At 38.7% G+C, this 22250-nt stretch overlaps 1 protein-coding gene across 1 annotated transcript; it reads right to left on the reverse strand.

The window, feature by feature from the left end:
• Positions 1 to 155: 155 nt before the first annotated feature.
• Positions 156 to 16939, reverse strand: LOC105397032 (protein rolling stone). Its single transcript, XM_048633187.1, has 6 exons — positions 16745 to 16939; positions 11204 to 11357; positions 10369 to 10580; positions 8662 to 8802; positions 3072 to 3299; positions 156 to 2903 (listed from the first exon to the last, which is right to left on the reverse strand). Exons 1-6 carry the CDS (start codon positions 16788 to 16790, stop codon positions 2758 to 2760), a joined length of 927 nt encoding a protein of 308 aa, XP_048489144.1. The 5' UTR covers positions 16791 to 16939; the 3' UTR covers positions 156 to 2757.
• Between the last annotated feature and the right edge of the window lie 5311 nt (positions 16940 to 22250).

Genomic DNA, 22250 nt, shown 5'->3' on the forward strand with positions numbered 1-22250 from the left:
AACAACTTTGGCTACGGTGACAAATTTAATATGATAGTCCAGCCCTTGTGTGTTGTCACTTAATTGTCACCGACACGCTAATAATTTATTTATATTTATATAAAAAAAAAAGATATACATGATTTATAAAGGATTAAATGAATAAAACAAGGAATATTATATATTTCATTATAATAATCATAATGGTTTAATAACATTAATACAAATACAAAGTGACTGGTGACATACAGAAAAATTATAGGTAGGCAGGTTTTTATCTACAAATAATTGCTTATCAGTGTTAATATTGCTTTATAAGATATGCAATGGTATACACTTTTCTTAGTTTAAAATGAAAAATCACAGATCAAATACTTCCTACAAATAGGCTAGGAACATACGGTTTTAAATCTTTGGACATTTCATGCTTCACAACGTGTACACCGTAATATGAATTAGGTATTATACCTACGTATAAACAAAGTGCAACCTGTGAGGACATTTTAAATAGCTCTGTAATATTAATCTGGTGTATTCTTTCCACATAGGTAAATTAACAAGAAATTAGCCTCCTGGTTTATTTATGTTAATTGTTATATGATTCGCGAGCACTTCAATTTGCTCGGATGTTCACACACTAGCACACCGACTCCCATGTATAAATTCAAGCAATGGCTGAAAAATTCTGGGAGTAGAGCAACTTTAGCTGTCGATCCTAAAACATAAATAAATGATTAGGATTATCTTCCTACTGAGTATTTTAAACAAATTAAGTAAGTTTTGACAGTGATTTACGGAATGTTTAATTTAAAAAGGTAAGATTATTATTTACTAATTCATTATTTATATCTTATCTTCCGATCACAAAATATCACAACATACGGAATTCCTAAATACAAGTTTTTTGGTTTACAATGCTGTAAGGTATATTATGTTCGTAGACTACACGATTACTTACCTAGAAATCCATCGATAGAAATGCTTAGCGTATGTCTATAAATAAACAAGTTCCTTTAAACTTATTTTAAAACTTCGTCCTACCAAAACAATAATCATTCTTAAATATTTTTATATACTTTCTAGAACAGCCACTTTTATACAAGGTAAGAGTACCAAATTAAACCTACGTTTCGTTAAAAAATAAAAGTTCTTATTTAGTAACTTATCAATAGTAAAACACTTATTTTTGTTGTTTATATTACTTTGCCAAATCTATATTTTTCCATAATAATATTTGACTGAAAAAGAGCTTAAGGAATAAGGATACCGTTGACGACATTTCTAAGTACTAGTATGTTAGCATGTAGTATTTGCCTAGTAAAGGTAAAGGAGCCTTTTTGCACCCCATTGTGCTCAATAATTCCTAATAAGAAGTTAATTGATCAAATGCAATAAGTATTTGTGAAGATATATCACGAATACAAACATACCAAACACACATACAGTTCATGAACATTTAGAATATACTTACAAACTTAATCAAAACAAACAGTTGATCAAATTCATACAAAAAACATCAAAAGTATCAATGAACTGAGGGTTCGTTTGTTTTTCGTCAGTAGAGTACTATACTGACGAAAAACAAACGAATGAGAGTCACTGGAACTTTTTCATTGCCTGTGATTACTTTAAGTAATTATATTATATTATACTACTCATTACATTAACCCTTGGCTCCTTTTTAATTTCTCAACGAATCATCCAACGAAAGCTACGTACGCCGAGTGTTATTATTAGCAATTTGACAGTTGTATTGTATGTAATGTAATGTGAGTAAATACCATCTATCGACAGATAGTTGTGTGTTGTATTGTGTGTAACTATTGGCCATTAGCCTCAAACTGTGACGGTATGCGTTCCAAACACCGATTTTTCAGTTTTGACAAATTTGTAGGTAGTGGTCTTGAAACTTGTTTTGTTTTTAATAAGGGGAATTGATGTATCTCCATGTATGTGTATCTCTAAATGTGGGTCATCCGGGCAGCATGGGGTGACTAGAGCGTGGGCACACGAAAAGTCTGTGTCTGTATTTTATGGAAAGAAATACCTATTAGCGTTGACCCAAACACCTTAGCTACTCATGGTCACTACCTACATTGGAATAAAAATGTATACCGACGTTGACACTTTATGGATAATAGCCTCTATTGAACTCTAGTACCTATAATACCTATATGTATGTCTAATACGAGTAATCAGTCGAGAAAGCGCATGTAACATTTGTGTAGTACCTATAATAGGTTCATATATTTACTCATTAGCTGTGTCTACCCCAAAAGTATGATATTTGGTAGGTAAATCTCAATGGATTTTGATTTTACAGTGAATAATTTAAATACTTACGTCTTACGAATAATTGCTCTACATACACTTTTTAAAAGTATCTAATTAAATACATGCTTACAGAAGCAAAAAAAAAGTGTCAACTTATTGTAAATAGACACAATGGTGATCTTACAGGTTGAGGCAAACCACTGCACTAGCTGCAATATGGCTGCTTTATTTTCGCTTCGATGGTTGCATCAATTCGGGTGGAGTAACATCTATGTATGCGTCTTGGTTGTGCTTAACATCTGACAGAACGTTAAGTTCAGAGGTTTGACTACAGCACATACCTAAAAACCCCAAAAAAGCACAATTGTATCTCTGCCTTCGCCGCAACAGCATCCACTACACACATTGCTACATACAATGTGTAGGCGCTCACATTGCTATATTAAACACACAGGCGCTCACAATCCAGTCTTGGAGGTACTTCTGGTTCTAGAATGTCTTGTATCAGTGGTGCGGCAGCGCGAAGGGCTCACGGGGGGCGGGCAGCAGGCGCGCGGCGACCCGGGTCCGGAGCCCGGCCAGCGCCGCCGCCAGCGCGTGCGCCGTCACCAGCACCACCGCGCACAGGCACACGAAGCCTATCGCCACACCTGGAAATAAGAGAACGTAATATATGTCAGATACTCATTGAAAGTTAAAAGCGATATTTTGAATTTAGATATAAAGGCTACGAGGCACATAATTATTTACATCAAAAATTTTCATAATCCCCAGGCTCCGACAACTCTTCAGATACATACTTAAGCAAAGTAACTTACCAGGTCGACTCCAATCGAGCGAGGGGTATATAGCCCTGGCCCCCAGCCGGTCAGTGCCCCCCAGCGCCCAGTACAGCGCGCTGAAGACTCCGTACAACAGCCCTGCGCCGGCGCCGTACAGCGCATGCGCCATGCGCACCGGGTGTGACGTCACCGCCAGCTCCACCACTATGATGACGGAGTTGCCGCCGTGGACCAGCAGGTTGAGGGCGTTCACCTCGTGGATCTCTGGAAGTGGAGAGTTAGGCTGGATAAGTTTTGGCTTTAAGAATGTAGACCACTGATTCCTAACAGACAAGGCAGAAGAGCTTTGCTCTCCGTTTTTTGCACGTGTTAGTTAAAATTATATGCTATCTGCGATTTGTCCGGGATTTTTATGCAATAACAATAAACGATGTAAGTACATACTATCCCCAACAAACATTTTACCCTCAGTTACAGCTATTTTTATAACTTTAAGCTGTATAACTGTGTTATAATTATCTCAGTTCTAACATAAAGCTATAAAGATGAGTTAAAAAATGAAATTAGTGTTAACAGCAGGTTTAAGTGTTAAAATGGTATTAGTCAAAGCAATTATAATTAAGATGTTATAGGTTTAAACTGTTTCTAGAACCTAAAGCTATACAAGAGTGCTCACTGACACTTGTTAACACTTATGGTTGTTAAGTGGTTTCCTTTAATACTCATATACATCTTTAGGTGTCATATTGACTTTAGGCTGCAGGAATTGGTTATAAAAGAGATTTTGTCAAGAGTGCAGTAAGACAAGATTCTTACAGTGTTGGAAAACTCAACAATGCAGTTTTAATCTTTAAGGTTAACTTAACTTACGCTTATTGCGTTGGGCAAGTAGACTGTAAAAGTAACGGTGTTAAGCAAGACTGTGCGGATCGACTAAGACTGCATAATACCCTTGGCTAAGGGTGTTCTATTTCAAAAAGTGTAATAGATGACTTAGGTGAGTCTATATGTCTTAAATGTAAGTTCGCCATTTGCATTGGCGACCTAACCTATAAATTGCTGGGATAAACAATATTTTGCTCTAAAATACTTACTTATTTATGTGAATTTTGTAATTCCAGTCATACCAATCGATTTATGAAACTAATGGACATACAGTAAGGATACAAAAAAATACAAAATTGAGTCGTCTATTTTATATTTACTTATGTTTAATTTGAAATCCTTAATAAATTCGGAGCGCATTAAAATTGAGGTGGAAAATATGGTATACATTACAGTAAAATTACAATGGCATATTATTTTCAATTCATAAAACATGTTAAGTCAAGTTAATATATTATATTTACTGTTATTTATTATTAATCAATACTGTCACTCTAATACTGTCGCGTATGATTGCTGTTGACACTATTATTTTCAAAGACATACATCTTGTATGGTAAAAGTGTATTCGAACGAACGGTAACATACTCACTTAGCCCTTTTTTAACTAACAAATAAGAGTCAGGGAGTCAAATAACCATTCTACAACCACAACTATACCGGTAAAAGTTCTAGCTGAGAGTGATTAAACGCTCTTCAATGGTAACTTTAGCACTTCAATGACACCGTACTATAGGCTTTCTATAACCTAAACACTTCAATGACACCGTTTTACAGACTTTCTAAAGCCTTTACTCTCAAAATCGTGGGCCTCTTTCGTGGTTATAAGTGAGTTAGAGCACTCTCCTACAATCTTTTTTTTTTTTTTTTTTTTTTTAAGATTTTATTATCACTCCACAGACTTTATGTCCGTGCCTTTTTGAGAGATCAATATATTGTGAGAGTTTGGTTGTTTTTTGTCTTCATCTTTTAACTACTCACTACTCAATGTGGAAGCTTATAATATATATATATTTTATCTTTTATATATATATACCTATATATTATTAATATTTTTTTTTTTTTGCACTCCTGGAGGAAAATCTACACAGACACCTGGGAAGGGGACCCAGGTAGTGTCGGCCTTTAACCGACTAAAAACCCCCAGTTGTGCATTTCTTGTTTTTTTTTTTTTTTTTTTTTTTTCTTTGTTTCACACAGTCACACTTACAATTATAATGGCAACAAACATTTGAAGGGTAGGGCCAGTGTCAGCTGTCTTCAGAGAACTTAACAGACGCCTGTCAGTGGCCACACACTCCTTTTGTCATCGCTGTTGTTTTGCCTGGTGTTAATGTGTGACAGTGTTCTTAAAACTATCTTAATTTTATTGGTTAGTTCTTATACAGATAATATTAATTCATGATATACTATACAATACCTACATATCAAAACTATACAATACATGCTATATACTATACATAACAAAACTATAAAATACATGCAATACGGTTTGGCCGTCAATATAAAATTAAAATCAAAATTCTCCTATTCCGCTCCATTTTGCGTTGCCAAAAGCCTTGATTGCTGGGCAACGACCTCTTTGTCCCGATTTTTTATTGCCATCTTTAGGTTGTACTCGAGGATCCGTTTCTTCGGTGCTGTTATTGCCATTTTAGCGAGGTTGCCGATAGCGTCCTCGGTGTCATCCGCATAGTAGGTGCAGGCGGAGGTGTGCCTCGACAGCGCCACTACTGCGTGAGGTATGCTATCGTGCAACTTTATTTTATCTTTTGTTTTTATGATAATGACGGATTCGTACGTCAATCCCTGTGCTTCGTGTATGGTTAAGACGCGTGATCCCGTTCCTTCTCCAAACCCTTGGCTGGTCAGGGTCTCTTTTTCTTCCTGTGTATGCGTCAGGAATAGAGTGTTGGTTTGGGATTTTGGAATTGCTGCGTCTGTAAACCTTTTCAGCTGCAGGGATTGGATACGCGTTGTGGCTGCGTATATGCCTGAGTATACTTCTCTTAGGGCGTATGCAACATCCATGGGGTTTCTGTATGAGCACAACAGCTCCTGGGTGATGTTTGCTACCAGTGTTGGGCGACTGTACCTTAGTTCGAATAGGTTCTCTCTGTCTATGTACGGTAGCTGGTTGATGTCTCCGATTAGAGCAATATCACTGGCACGGGACAGGCGGGCGGCAATTACGATTGCCCCGAAATGGTTCATCAGGGCCTCGTCAATTATCAGGCGTTGGCATCCGACATGTTCTCTAAAGCCGTTTACTAGGACTGATGCCATCGTACGTACCCTAGTTCTAACCATGTCCCCGATCCGGTTCTACCTTTTTTGGCATAAGATTTATTTGCCTAATCTCGTATTGCATAGTAACGTTTGGTCAAAGTCTCGTTACGCCGAAAATCGTATGGCATAAATCTCGTTTAGTAAAAAGTTATTTCGCATAACATTGTTTAGCCTAATAATGGTATGGCCAAATCTTGAATAGCCTAATAATGCTATGGCATAGGTTTATACAAAGTAATAATATTCGTTTGGCTTTAACTTTGACGGAGCGTCTCCCTACATAGCGCAAACTGGTGCCTTGTATTGTTTCCGCTGTTTGGAAAACGCTCCGCTCCGCTTCGCTGCGCTCCGCTTTGGTTTTGATGAACATGTGCACCTAACACGCTCCTCCTCGCTTTGCTCGTCGTCGCACCTATTTTTAGGTTTCGATCTCATGGGGTTTGTAACAAATATATTGGTCGTTAACTTTCAATTTTTTGATCATACAATATCGTGATTTTCGGGATGTAGGAGAAAAATACCACAATTTGTACATTTACTACATACTTAATATATTATTTATTAAGATAACATTAGGAGAAACAAGATTATACATAGGTATAGACGAACATAAATTTGAGCAAACGAAACTTAGGTGTTTAAAGATTGTGCCTAAAGAGTTTTAGACGAAACGAGCCTTATGCCACATAAGTCTAGGCAAAGTGATGGTTCGGCCAAAAAAGTTTAGACCATACGAGTTATGCGAAATGAGTTTTGGTCAATAAAGATTATGCAAGATGAGCGGAACCCCCCCGATCCTATGCGCTAGCCTGTTTCGTATATCGACGGCCGCCTCAGTTGTCGTGGTGATAATGGTGTCTTTGCTCACATCGAAGTTATTTACCACCCAGGTTGTCTTCCCACATCCAGGTACCCCGTTCACCCAAGCGATGGTGGGCATCGTCCAGCTATTCCAGGTAGCGTTTATGGTTTCCGCTTTTGCTAGGATTTTGTCCTCTAGCATAATCCTGGTACACTGAGCTACGACCACCATTTGGTTGTTGTGTGGGAGAGTGAGTTTCGGGATGTTGCGTTCCCAGGGCACGAATCCGCATTCCTCGCTATAAGCCGCCATATACGCTCCAGTCATTTTGCCTCTGAGGACTTGGCAACTACTGTTATCGTATATGCAGGCTTCGGCCTCCTCGAGTAAAACTTTTAGCCGGCTTTCGTTCTCTTGCCTGTAGGTCTGCATGATCGTTTTGCAGGACAAGAGATTTACCTGCTTTGTGGCGGTTGTAATTGCCATAAATTCGATGGCGGCATTCTCTAGATGGTCGTTTGAGGTGGTAGCTGTTTTCAGCTTCGGTGGGACCACCTGGCCCATATCCGCTCGAGTAATTTTCCTCTGGGCAAGCCTTTTTCCAGTTTTAGGTTCTCTGGAGATTTGGCGCCTCTCGGGTGTCCTCTGTGGTTTTCCTATAAGGCTTGAGGCAGCTGCTTTAAAAGCCTGGAGGAACCCTTGGACACGCCCTTGCGATGTTAAATTGTGCATCCTCCTTTCCATGTTCCGTTGTTCTGAAGCGGCGACAGCCCCAGCGGTCATCCTCTCCTGTAGGCGTTCAGATCCGGTGACCAAGTATTCGGCTTGTTGGTGGCAGTTGTCAATGCACCTCGCAAGTATATGACCTTTGAGAAAGCTTAGATCTTCGCCTCTGTCCTCGTACACCACTATTTCATGATGTTTTGAGGCTTTTAGGCAACCCAGCTGGTCAACAATTTCGCCTTTCCTATACTCGATCACCATTGCGTCTACGCTTATTATCCTGGGGACGTTACTGTCTAGCGCTATCTCTCCAAGCTTACTGAGCCATGAGCATGCCTGAACGAACGGGGTGTCGTCGGCCCACTCGAATAGTGCGATGGTCTTGTTACGCCATCGCACTAGTCTGCAGGGCTGATTTCCCACCAGGGTTACTGGCAATGCGTCGTAGGCTTTACGCTTCATGGTAGCCTTCGATGTGCTCCCATTTAGGAGAGAGGCTAGGCCGGGTGATATGGCCACGCTCTTTCGCGCCCCTGAGATACAGAAGCTGATGCCGAGTCTTTCACTGCTTCCGTCCATGAACAGAGCCACACTCCTCCTACACTCTTATGCAGCTATGTCTTAACACTTTAATTTTCGAATGGAACCATTATACAAGTTATATGAGAGTTTTTTTAACGCTACGATGTTAGTTGGGTCGTTACCATCGTTTTGCAGCAACAAATGCACAAGTAAAGGCCTTCGTTTTACATTCTTATACATATAGTAGGCAGTGTGTACTCTAAAGTTACTTACCTACAAAAATTCTGTTCTGCATCCCAACATACAACTACAGCGCGTAAATTGTGTCTCATAGCATTTTCATCGACATCAGCCTTCAACCGCGTCCAACAGTCTTAACCCTGGACTTAGTGTAATGGTACTCACTAGGGTCATGCACCAGGGTCCAGTAGACGAGCGTGATGACGAGCGCCAGGTCGGTGGCCACGGTGTGGCTCATCCAGTAGACGCGGCACAGCAGCGGCGTGCGGCGCCGGCGCAGCATGCCACTGTTGTCCTCTTCGTTGGCTGGAGAGAGAGGTGAGTAAGTGTCATGTTTGATGTTATAGATTTTGCTTGCGACTAAAGATAGTTTGGTGTAAGTATCTCTATCGGCTTACTATATTGTATATTTGTTATGAAATTATTTAGCCACTTAATTTGTTTTGAATGATCTACAAGGTAAGTAATCATAAATCGGGTATACAGGGAGTTGCAAAAAGGGTATATTAAGCCGAAACCTACATGTGCAGCATGGTATATCTAAACCCGAAACTGAAATCAGAATTTCAGAATTCGCCAAAATAATATATTATCTTCCATAGAAACTATGTTGGTCACTTGACTTTTTTACTATGGAGAATGACTTTTTTTTCGCGAATTTTGAAATTCTGCTTTCAGTTTCGGGCTTAGATGTAAGTACCATGCTGCACATGTAGGTTTCGGCTTAGTATACCCTTTTTGCAACACCCTGTATAACAGTATAAATGTATAAAGTATAATATTCCCACTCATGGGAGTCATGGGTCATTAATTTCGCTTATCAGTATAGTGGCACGTTCAATATTTAACGAATTTGCAATGAGTTTTGACATACGACTAAAAAGGCGTGTGGTCGAAAATTTGCTGCCTGATTCTGTATTAAAAGATACTAAATGAGCACAGGACCGTCGTATTCATTGCTGTGTTGGAATTTTCCAATGAAGATTGTATTGTCAGTCAACCGCAAGAATCCAAGTAGATTAGCTTTTAAATTGAATCTACCAGTGACCTCTGATGAAAAGTCAAAAAGATTACACAGCTAACCGTATGAGTCGGGTAGGTTACGTAACATGACAATACCTTTGTGGTATAGACTCTGGTATGTAATAATACGACCTAGTTACATCCTGGATGCTCAGCTGAGATCGAGAATGAGGAATCAATGAGGATAATTAAAGCCACAATGCATGGCGACCTGCCCCCGCGACCGTCTATAATTGTCACGTAATTTGTTTCAATCGACCGTTCGACCGTACACCAACTCAATAGTTTTGCTCTTGGTCAATGGACATTTAAATGGTAGCCGATAATGTAAGGTCGCCGTTTGAATAATTTTAATGTTCGCTTTTTAGTTGAGTGATGATAAGTGAGAGAGGAATGGTGGATTGATGAGACAGAGAGTGCATAATTATGTTGAATCTGGAGTAGTTCAAGTATTAGATAAAAAATAATATCGTCAATTGGTATATTAATATGATAATATGCTGAAAGAATTGACTTATGCACAAATTCAATAGTGCCACATGCCTGATTATGACTGTGACCCAGAATAATTTTGTCTGGACACTCCCATTGAATGATCGGGTTGTGTACTTAATTTCGCAGTGTAGTTGCCACAGACAGACGGACTCAAAAAATCACGCGACTTCCGTAATGTTCGCATGTTCCAAGAACAATTAAACATTTACGACGACGGGAGCGCACGAGTTTTATTAATCCGAATGTTGACTTCAGACGGAACCGTTGGGACAAGTGGGGCACGAGTTAATAGGCGAACCCACGCGGGAACATTGACATTGCGGCGGCTGATGGCGAGTCAAGGACGTCACGCACCGAGGTGGAGGGAGCGCTCGGCGCGCCCGCGCTGCGCCAGTGCTAGCGCCAGCCCGCTCTGCAGCACCAGCACCAGGTAGCCCCAGTTGGTGAGGTAGATGAACCACTTCATGTAGTTGACGCGCGCCACCGGCCCCGCGTAGCCCGGCGGCAGGTGCTGCAGCGCGAAGCTGCTCACTCCCACGCACAGCACGCCCAGAAACAGCACCCATCTGTCGACACAACACAGAATATATCATTAAATTTTTTTAATCATATCAAGAGCGCAATGAGTCTCAATTGAATTATGAATTGATTCAGTCGACTTCCTGATAAAGTCCGCACGTATGCCGTACAGAGTTGCTTAGTGACAATTTGTTCCAATTTCCGGCTCCCGACTTGCTCCCGATCCCGAACGCTCCGTTACGCGACACTAGCTTCATTGTTGAATAATTACTTTTGAATCGTGATTTCCAGCAAGTAATAGTAGCTTTTTCCACCAACCCGCAATAGGCCAGCGTGGTGGACTAGGGTTAAAGAAAGAAAGAAAGAAAGAAAATTAATTTATTTGCCAAAAAAAAAACATGCAATAAAATTAAAAAAATGTACTTATTGAATGAAAAAATGGCAAATTGGAACAATCTCAGCATCTGCTGTAAGTTGTGGCCAACGTTACAGCGCTGGTTTTCAGATTGTCCCATCTCACATCGGATAACTAAATCCGTTCCCCAGCAGTGGGGACGTGGTGGGACGAGATGAATAGTAGCTGTGTGGTGGCAACAATACCTATAGGTACTGCCGAGGACAAAACTTGTAGACGACGTCCGCTAATGAACTACAGTCAGCAAATAGTTACCTGTAGATAACATAGCCAAGTGGCGGGCGCGGCCCCCGCTGCCATTGGTAGCAAGCGAACTGGTGCGGCGCGGGGTGCTCCAGACTCAGCGCCCGCCGCGTCGCCAGCCACGCGCGCCCGAACATGGCCGGCTTGCACGACTTCTTCTGCATCGCTGGGGACAGAAAGGCAGAAGATTAGGAAAAAAATATGTGGAGAGCCCAACCACTAAGGCCGCGCCCCCAATAGGCAAACTGTTAGCGGTGATATACTGAGATAGTCACCGCGCGTAACGCTGCAAACTGCGTACTAAACTAGCAGTTTGTGCACACTCCATTTGAAATGTACGGAAGAGCGTACTAAATCGATATGCCACAAACTCAGTCGGTCGCTAACAGTTTGCCTACTGGGAACATGGCCTAAGGCTGTTTTTAACAGCATGAAGAAACTTTAAAGTATAAGGTCGACCATATACCTCTAAATCCTCTATTTTTCTGCCAGTAAAAGCAATTAAGGCAGTAATTTAAAGCAGCTTGAAGAATATCGAGATTTATTAGGGAAAATAGAGCACACGTTATAAAAATATAGGAAATTAGATTGTGTCAAATCGATCGATACACCCACGGCAGCGGCGGTGGCTTCGACCTCAAGGTTACTAGGAAAGGGTCAAGTCGATGAATCCTCCGCTTCCACGACTCAATGGGCAGGGCTTTTCGTGGAAATGATACGTTTGATACTAATTATTCCACGTTGTTGTACATCAAAGATGATGTTAACCGAAATTTCCTTTTTATTTTAACTGAGGTGAGCCCAACTGTGAATTCGGTTATTTTAGTATGGGTCGGAAGAATCGTGTTAAATTTTACTGAACAAGTTTAACTTAATAGGTAATAAGGCTTTTGAAACTAAACCCTTGTAACATAATTATCTATCTAGCAGAGATACGTTTATTACAGTTTTGTTGTGGCTTAGTAACCATTACATACGAATACGCTTCTTCATATAATTTTCTAATTAAATATCTCGTACCTATATAGGTACTTTAGTCACGATAATTTCTTTAGAAATTAATAATTCACAGTAATCAGATTTGATCGATCGTTAAGTGTAATGTGAACGATGACCGTGGCTAGCCGCTACTCGACGCGATCAATAAAGGCATTCATTGCCACAGCACAACAGTGTAGTGCCATCGCGTCACCTGAGAGTCTATTCTCCTCCATAAAATACAGTCATAAACAAATCTCAAACAATAATTTTTCATTTAGACCTCAAATCAAACATACGGTTCGACGTTTTCGAGCTTTTAGAGCTTTGTTATAAATTGGCGTGAACGTCGTGATTTAAAAAAACTTTTTTAAGACCTTCGTGAGAATTAATCCATTAACGGTTGCATAATGGTCGCACAACTGTGTTTGTGACATGGGAATCTAAGCTCAGATGGCCTGTTTTCGTTCGAAGTTTTTTTTTGTGCAGAATGACAGAATTTGTAAACAGTCCGGTGTTGCGATAACAGCGAATGCTCGTCTCGTGCAATGAAAGGTCCTTCATCCCATGATCGTCGATGAAGAATGAGATTGAAAGTGATTTATTGATATCAATCACTCAATGGACTGCCTGTTGTAAAATAAAATGAGTACTATACTCGTAATAATTATTGAAAGCCATTTCGGGTCAGACAGTTAGTACCAAATGTAAGTGTTATTTTTCTGGATCATATTTTATGACTCGTGTTATCTGAATCGACTTTTTTTAAGGACCACCTCGGTCGGTGGTGATTCACCGGAGTACTCGATATTGGAACAAAAAAATAGGTGTTTTATATCAAAGGAAGATGTGCACGTGTAGTGTCAATTTTACTACTCATTATGGAAATGAGACAAAGTTAATTGAAACCATATAAGTACTTACTAAAATACGAAATTTATTAAGTAGGTATGTGAGGAATAAATTGTACTTCAATATACGTCTCACTCACTGCAAATCAAAGTCTATTGATAGCCATTGATAGCGGGAAGCTTTGACGCCATACTTCTGAAAATCTTACCAGCACTCAGAAATATGACCAAAAACTTTCCACAAATCTATTTTTATTTTGCAATTCCTTCAAGTGGAAGCCTGATGTAAGATGTTATACCAATCAATAACATGTTGTCGCCGGGCAATTGGTCCAAAATAAAAATGACCAAGTGTAGACAGTTCAAGCATGTTCAACTGAATGTCAATAGTCCATCAACAGTTAATTGATGGTCAAACATCGGTGGTGCCTGTTGCCAATTGTTCCGCAGATATCAATTGCGAATAATGACGGACCATCTGCGCTCATCAGAGACGGTATGAATGGTATTGATTAGGAGGAGGACACGTTTATCCGTGTACTATATACAGGGTGAGTCTTTCGTAGGTTCACCTCCGAAAGTAGGCTACAAAGCTCTTCATTCTGCGCTCTGTGACCTACTTTCGTATGTACATCTACGAAAGACTCACCCTGTATAGTAACCCTCATGGAAGGGATTCAGGGATAATCGGATGATATTTTAACTTGCTAGTTGCTACGAAAATGAAACTCTTTGTAGGTTCGTTGGTTATGTTTGTGTCGGCGTGTATTTTAGAAAATGGTAGATAGATAATAATTAATACACAATATTTAGGTTCTAATTAGATATTCAGTTGTACTGTGGTGCTTTCAGGTGCTGTGGTTAGGTTTGTTGTGAGTGTTTGGTTTGGATTCGTATGGTGCTTTTTGTGGGTTTTTTTTATTAAGTACAGTATTGCCTGTAAATAAATTGAAATTTGGCTTTTCGGAGCAAATATTCCTATTTTACCAACATTACTTTACTGAAAACAACTCTATAATCATACAACCTGATTGTATATATATCCTACATTGGTAAGTAATAAGAACATATTACATAGATTTTGAAAATAATACGTGTAAACTTGTGATGGGCAGTAGTCGCGAGCCGTATCGCCGTTTTTGAATGAGTATACAACGCACTTAGCGTGCACATCTCTAATCTAGACTGATGTGCAGGTTTCCTCACGATGTTTTCTTTCACCGCAAGAGCCATTGATATACATTGTAAGTAATTAAATGACAAATAAACCCACCAGTTTTCCATCATCTAGTCTAGCTATTAAATAAATCACAGTTTATTCTTCTTAAAAATATAAATCTTCAGTATGAAGCCCTGATTAATACAATCCAACAGGGAATCATCATCAACATCATCTGCCTATATAGCATTCCACTGTTGGACGTAGGGCTCTCCCAAAGCACGCCATTGGATGCGATCTATTAGCGCCACTCGAAAATCGAATACACCATTTCATCTCTCATGGTGATCTTGGCAATGGCATCGTGTGTTCAGCGGCACGATAGGGTACGATATTAAATAATGGGTTGAGGATGTGACGGGGCCGCGGTCCGCTGCACCGGAACAAGCCTGGGCACGATACACATCTACACACAATCTAAAAGCCATCAGGCTCCAACTCGCGTGGTTCATATTGTATCAGGCAATATAGGTAATGTAAAAAAGGGTTTTATTTTTATTTTTACAGTGACCTTTATTTTATAAGATTGCCGGAAGATCTGTGTCAAAATACCTTTACAAGTTGTAAGTATTCGGTATATATCATAATAAGAAAAGTTTTTCAGTTTAACAAGTAGATAATAAATCATTTGATGTTTCTTAGATTCTGTTATTTATAGGTACGTGTAGGTATACAATATTAAATAACATTTGTAAATATAGACATCTAGTTAAATATAAGTTTTCTGTTTAAGAGTAAAAAAAAATTAAATTAAATTAATCTACAAATGTTATTATGTTGTATCTATACCTACATAGATAGATAATATGTTTTATTCAGAATAAACTGGTATTTTATCCTATGCATTTAAAGGAGGACCTGTAAAGTGTTGGCAGTGTGCTCTCGCTGCCGAAGCAGCAGTACAGTTTCAAGCCGCCATCAATCAATTCTTCCTTTTTTTAATTTGCTAATTGCCTATTCTCGGCATGTCAGTCATCAGGCGTAGATCGTAGATAGCTCCCGTGTCTAGATCTAGCTCAGAATTTAGGTCAAGGCACTAATTATCAACGTACTCTTTCAGTTCCCGAAACAGATCGTAGCTGGCTACTTCCGCAAGAATTAATTATAATATTTTATAGTTGAGACTACACAACTTTTGCAACAATCGGTGTGTTGCAAAAATGGTATAAAACCACGTAGTAGTAAAACCAGGTAGTAAGCTAAAAAAATTACTGACCTGACTTTGGCTCATTATGAAGTTTTGGAAATATGTGAAGATATAATCTACTATCCGTAAGTACTATAATATTCTCGTCACGTGATTTCGTAGTTTAGTTTGTATTTACATGAAAAATAGGTGAATTTTCAAAAGAACATCGAAACTCAAAGTAAAAAGTTGATCGAAATTTCACAGTGTCAACCCTTTCGGCTTAGGAACTTACCGCTTGTTATAGTTGTTATACTTACACCCTATATCTATGCGCCTAACAATACGGTCTTAGATAAAACCTAGAAAGCTTTATGTGGTAACCGGTAATGCGATGCGTAATGGGTAATATATGTTTTGAAATTATTAAGTACTTTTTAGAATTTTTTATAAGTATAAGAAAAGATTACCATGATAGCTGTTATAGTACCAGAACCATATAACTGTTGCAAAAGACACACCTAGCCAGGTTTTGTAAATGAACTCAGTATTTTCCTTACTCACCAGATTCAAGTTTCACGATTTTCATTACTTCAAGGCACTTTACTGAAATTTCAGTCTTTGGCATAATATTACACAGAAGCACAATTTATATTAATTCTATATTTTAGCTAATATACGGCATTTAATCTGCTCGTATATGTATGTATTTAAGATTCGCGAAGTATTTTAATAAGTAACAAATGCGAGGTGTTTTGGGGACCCGCACCGCGCCGCGGCGGAGACTGCGCGCGCGCCGCTCGAGACTCCGCCAGACGCCTCCCGACGCCTCCCGACGCCTCCCGAACCCCCCGACGCCTCCCGACGTCCTCCCCCCGGCGTCAATCGATATTCATTCATAAACAACCAACTCTTCCGCGCCAGGGCCTTCACCCGCAAAAATCACACCAGCCTCATACAATTAATAAACCGCCACATGACACACTTAACTAAAACAAATGGCCATACGAAAAGTCAATAACGATAGCTCAAATGATTTGTTTATGGCCTCGCCAATTGCTACCGTTGAATACGGTCCCGAGGATAAGAGGCGATAGGTTAGGTACTCACATTTAAATTGAAATTTTGCACAGAAAGTGAACCGTCGCAGTAACAATAATACCATCTTGATCACTAACACTAAAACATTGTCCATGTTGTGGGGAACAGCTGATCGCGAGGTGCGAACTCTCGCACCGGCGCACTCGCGCTACTGACTTGATGGAATAATACGCTCAGCCGTACCACTAAATCATAATATAAGACCTAGGGTTTACAAATTGCACCCATACAATGTACGTCAACTAAAAGCAATTGTATTACTTCAGAAAAAAACTTACCTGTATCGACTGTCTTCATGGGAATTAGTACCACGTGCTTACACATACTTTAAATGAGAACTATTAACTTAAACTGCTTCTTCAAAACTTTCACTAGCTTGTTTATAAATGCATAATTTTGTACGTATTTTTTTCAGTATTTTAGATTACCTATTAGGTAATGTGTATTGATCAAGTGGAGCCGGCGCGGGCCTCGGCGCGACACTGCCGCCCCACGTGCCGCCGGGGAGCGAGCTCCGCACTCCGCCCTACCCACATAACCTCTATTACTATCCACCTAAAGCCCATAATCCCACGGCTTACACCCAACCTGGTAACCATAGCTAAAATCGATTGTAACTGTACGCAGTTAGGATTGGGATTCCAATGCACTGCTATTGTTGTTAAACGGTCCGGGTGCCAGGTGATGTTACCGCATGCGAATTTCTGTAGGTCAGTCGTGCATCGGCTGCACCGAGTACTGTATTGATTTTGGAAAAAAAGCGCTACCAAACTGTCAGATACTCGTACTTATCAATTATTCACGAAGTTCGTACTGTATCGATTTCGTTTATCTAATGGCTAGCTAAGCATTATCACTACTTACTAAGTAAAGGTTATAAAGTTTCAACGTTTCTTATAAGTAAGTATCTATTGTACATAATAAAAAACCGGCCAAGTGCGAGTCGGGCTCGCGCACAAAGGGTTCCGTAGCAGCAAAATTACAGTTAAATCAACCTATCTCAAAAACTATAAGAGATACTTTGATCAAACCAAAAATCATTGAAAGAGTTAATTAGCATGCATCACCTCTATTTTTTTTAGAATTTTATACCCCGTAGTTATAAAAATAGAGGGGGGGGACATACTTTTTACGACTTTGAGAGCTGATATCTCAAAAACCGTTCACTTTAAGAAAAATGTTTTTTAGAAAACTTTATATCATTTTAAAAGACCTTTCCATTGATACCCCACACGGGTATGTACATCGAAAAAAAAAATTTCATCCCTCAGTTACATGTATGGGGGGCCCCACCCCCAATTCTTTTTTTTACTATTTAGTGTCATATTTTTGTAGCGGTTCATACAACACATATTCCCATCAAATTTCATCACTGTAGTACTTATAGTTTCCGAGTAAATCGGCTGTGACAGACGGACAGACGGACAGACGGACAGACGGACATGACGAAACTATAAGGGTTCCGTTTTTGCCATTTTGGCTACGGAACCCTAAAAATGACGATACTTACTTAAATTACTCAGGTACCTATGTATACGAAAGAAATTATATATCTTTAATAAGAACACTGAAACAGAGACATAAAAAATATTTTTATAAATATAAATATATATAATTTTTTTTTATTAGTATGGCAGTGATACGCGACACCCATAACATAATTTTTCGTTTTACGTCTTCAAATGTTTTTTAAATTTGAAATTATACAAATGAAACCCAAAGTTTGCTGGCGAAGTAATGTTTTGGTCTAGAATGTTCATTATTGTTTACTTTTAATTTATTATAATGTGATAGATATCAAGTATTCAATCAGCCAAAGAAGAATAATAACGTCCTATAGTCGTCCTAATTGTATAATATTGTTATTTAATGTTTATTACTAAAATGAAAAATAAGGTTTTATTCTAAATTCTCCATGACTGGAGTTTTATCCCATTTTCCGCGCGGATTAATGCTCGACCCCAAACTGTAAACAACACCAAGGGGTAAAGGAGTAAACCCCTAAAATGATAATTTAATTAACCCCGGGTGAGTGGTTTTCTAAATATCTACTTACAGCTAAGGTAGGTATTTATTATGAACCCCATTTATCTTACTTGTTACATGTATAAAATAATATTATGTAGGTTCCTATGGACACAAAATAATAACCAGAGTATGGATCGAAAGGATCTCTAGAGCCTGTTAACCAGAGTTTGATTAATATCTTGTTCTAATTACTTACTTTTATTAGTATTTTAAGGCCCTGTTCCACAATGTCTGGTTAGTGGCTACTTGTGAGATAAAATACATGCTGTCACTGTCAAAAATATAATAACAGAGAGTGACAGCTTGTATTTTATCTCACAAGTAGCCACTAACCAGACATTGTGGAACAGGGCCTAAGTACAATGTAAACTATAAAAATATATTCACAACTCAGTTTTGTAATACAGGGAGTTGTTCAAGATTTTTTTTGTAATTACTGAACTAGAAAAAAACTGAGTACTTATTCTGGAAATAAAAGTTCACAGTTGCCATAGAAATTAAATGGAAGTTTGTGTCCCAAAAATTTGTAAGTATTGAATAAATTTGATATTGGGTGTTCTCAACTTTTCAATGTTGTGCCTTTTATTAATTGTGTACTTCCTAATTCAAGAACAGTTATGGCCGGACATCACGATTCACGAGCCTAGTTCTAGTTTACAAGTTGGACACCTAGCTAGTGTTAGTAATCTAGCAAGCTAGACCTTCTTTGTGTAAAGAAAACTATCTGGGGTTTTTCAAACTATATAGGCAGAACCTATTTATTGTAATTCATATTTCAGTGTGTAGTCTCTGTAATGGATTTTATTATTAAGCGCAGATTTGTGTCGCAGCTAATTCCTGAATTTCAGGCGTAACTCATGATAACCACATTAAAGCTCAATCATATGGAAACTACATGGATAGATTAAACAGGATGGAATTTTAAACACGCTTCACAATAAAATTTAATTAAGCTTTTTTAGTAACTATACTCAATGTATTAGTAGACGTGCAGAGTACATACAATATGTACTAACCAACCTATAATACCCAACTGAATTAGGTAATTTCGTTGACTCTGTAAACTTAAGTACCTAGGTAGATGGAATAAATAATTAATGAAATTACGTAACCAAAGACGAGTTTGTAGTAAGGCTTCTCTCTGTAAATAGACAGGTAGAACATTCCCAACTAATTAAATACTTCGGTAAGTAAATAGACTCAAAGGGATGCCCTTTAATTAAGCTTTCATTTAAAGGTTACGGTAAAAGTACCCATGTACATTATGAACAAGTGGGAGGAAATACTCATACTTTCCTTAAACAAGTACGTATGTGTGTAGTATGTATTGTATGATATATAGGTTCTGGTTGGGCTTTACTCGTTTTAAACATTACAAAACGAATAAATACCTACATCGTAGACTTCAGATACCTACCTACTTATTATTTTTGTAAACAATTTAAATCAAAATTTTATTGCAACTATACTATACAAGTGTCGTGGACCTATTGTTAGCGCAGCAGTCCTTCAATGCTTAAATTTTATTTAGTTATAGTAACCCGTCTATGTTTAGTACATATGTACGGTCAGGTGCAGAAAAACCTGACCCCCCTCTCATAGTAACAATGTTTCTGAGGGGGGTCAGGTTTCTCTGCACCTTACTGTACATGCACCACTCCGGACCCATGCAATGATCGTGCAGATGCCCCGTAACTTGCGAGTGGGTGTGTTAACTTAATTAATCACGGGAGGAATCTTTGGCGCATAACTTGACACTAATAGACGTCTATTATCTTGATTGAGCTCAAGTGGCGGGAATGCTAAAGTTTAATGGGTAGACGGGAGCTTTCACTCTGCTGCGTTGGTGCAGTGCTTTTGTACCAGGCGAAAGGTTTCATATGTGTATACATGTATGTGTATATGTCAATGTTTCAGGTTCATTCCTCGATATTTTTCTGTGCGATGTTGCATTTTGAAATGCTTTTGTCGTCCTAAAATGTTGCAGTTTTAAAGACGAGGACTGTTCTGTTATGAGTATATAACTGAATGGAAAGAAAAAGTTCTGGAGGAGCACGTAAATTTTGTCCACATACTTCATTAGTTGAATCGATTTTGTTAAAATATAGCTAGATAAAACTTTCTATTATATACTCACAATTAGCACTCAGAATTGATGAGCAGCACAGGTTAGGCTCATGGAAGGTCCAGACTGAAGATCTTCAATCTACCCACATTCACTATTATTGTCTTACACTAATATACCCCATATGTCAATACACTACATGCCTTCCCCTCGAGATATGTGGTACACTTCACTTTATATTTTAACTTAACACTAATTAATTGTCACTTTCACAATCACTGTTTTGTTTCACTTACTATCTACCTATTTCCTAACTAATGCTAACATGGCTGCTATAATGGTATTTAATCTACTGAGTCTCTACATCCATATCAAGAGGCTCTATGTTATCTAAATCACTATCATCAATGTCTTCCATGACATATTTCTTTTGAGGTTGTGGAGAAGTTGGAGGAGATTCACGGATTCTCTTGGTTCTGGCTGTATCTGATGTTACTTCAGGACTTTGATGTATGATGACATCTGCTGGCCCTGATACTCCAATGATTTCAGCCCATTGTTCTCGCGGTGGTAAGGATATGATGTCTCTTCCATCTTCACTCTGTGTCCGCTGTACAATTGTGTCTTGTGGGACATCCTCATGTTCCTCCCCACGAAGAGCAGTGACCATCTGATTGATATGTCGTGTTAACAATTTGCCATTCCATTTAACTAAATAACGACATACTCCGACTCTCTTCTCTACAATGCCTTTCAGCCAACGAGGATTTCCACAATAATTTCTAACGTAGACAGCTTGGCCTACTTCAAAGCTTCTTACTTTTGTATTTTCGTTGCTTTCCATGGTGTCATTGTTTTTGTTGTTTTTGTATGATAAGGGATTCAGATTATCGAAAATTGTTCTAAATCTTCTATTATTTAGCATTTCAGCTGGTGTGGTTTCCGTAACCGTATTTGGAGTAGATCTTAGTCCATATAATATTTTGGGGAGTTTCACATTCCATGGCTCTGATGTCTGCTTTTTCAGTTTATTCTTTATAACTTGAACTGTTCGTTCAGCTTGACCATTAGAAGCCGGATGATAAGGCGCTACTAATATCTGTTTAATACCATTTTTTACTAAATATTCTTTGAATTCTTTAGATATAAAACTTCTTCCATTGTCACTGACAAGACAATCTGGCAATCCTTGTTCAGCAAATATTTGACGAAGTTCCTTTATTAAAGTGGCACTACTTAAATCATTAACCACCTTAACTTCAGGCCATTTTGAATAGGCATCTATCAATATTAGGAACATTTTACCCTGAAATGGTCCTGCGTAATCTACGTGTAGCCTAGACCAGGGCTTGTCTGGTCTGATCCAGTGATGTGTTACTTTAGGCGGCATGTTTCTGTGTTCAGCACAGGTATCACATTTCTTCACCATGTCTTCAATTTGCTTGTCCAACGCCGGCCACCAAAAATAACTTCTAGCCAATGCCTTTGTTATGACAATGCCGTCATGATTCCCGTGTAGTTCTTCAAGTACCGCAGACCACATTATTTCAGGTAAAACCACTCTACTACCCCATAGAATGCATCCTTGGTATGTAGATAGTTCCTCTCGTTTTTGCCAGTATACTTTAAATTCATTTTCTACTTTAGCAGGCCATCCATTTCTTATCCAATACATTATTTTACTAAGTATC

The sequence above is a fragment of the Plutella xylostella genome, chromosome 5, assembly GCF_932276165.1.
Source record: "Plutella xylostella chromosome 5, ilPluXylo3.1, whole genome shotgun sequence".
Lineage (NCBI taxonomy): Eukaryota > Metazoa > Arthropoda > Insecta > Lepidoptera > Plutellidae > Plutella > Plutella xylostella.

Bases quoted from the DNA above. Each gene is read 5' to 3' on its own strand.
- LOC105397032 (XM_048633187.1), bottom strand. From the start codon at position 16,790: ATGTGTAAGCACGTGGTACTAATTCCCATGAAGACAGTCGATACAG. The intron at 11,358-16,744 runs GTAAGTTTTTTT...TTCTGTCCCCAG, and splicing joins CATGAAGACAGTCGATACAG to CGATGCAGAAGAAGTCGTGC. The intron at 8,803-10,368 runs GTGCGTGACGTC...CTCTCTCTCCAG, and splicing joins CGAGCGCTCCCTCCACCTCG to CCAACGAAGAGGACAACAGT.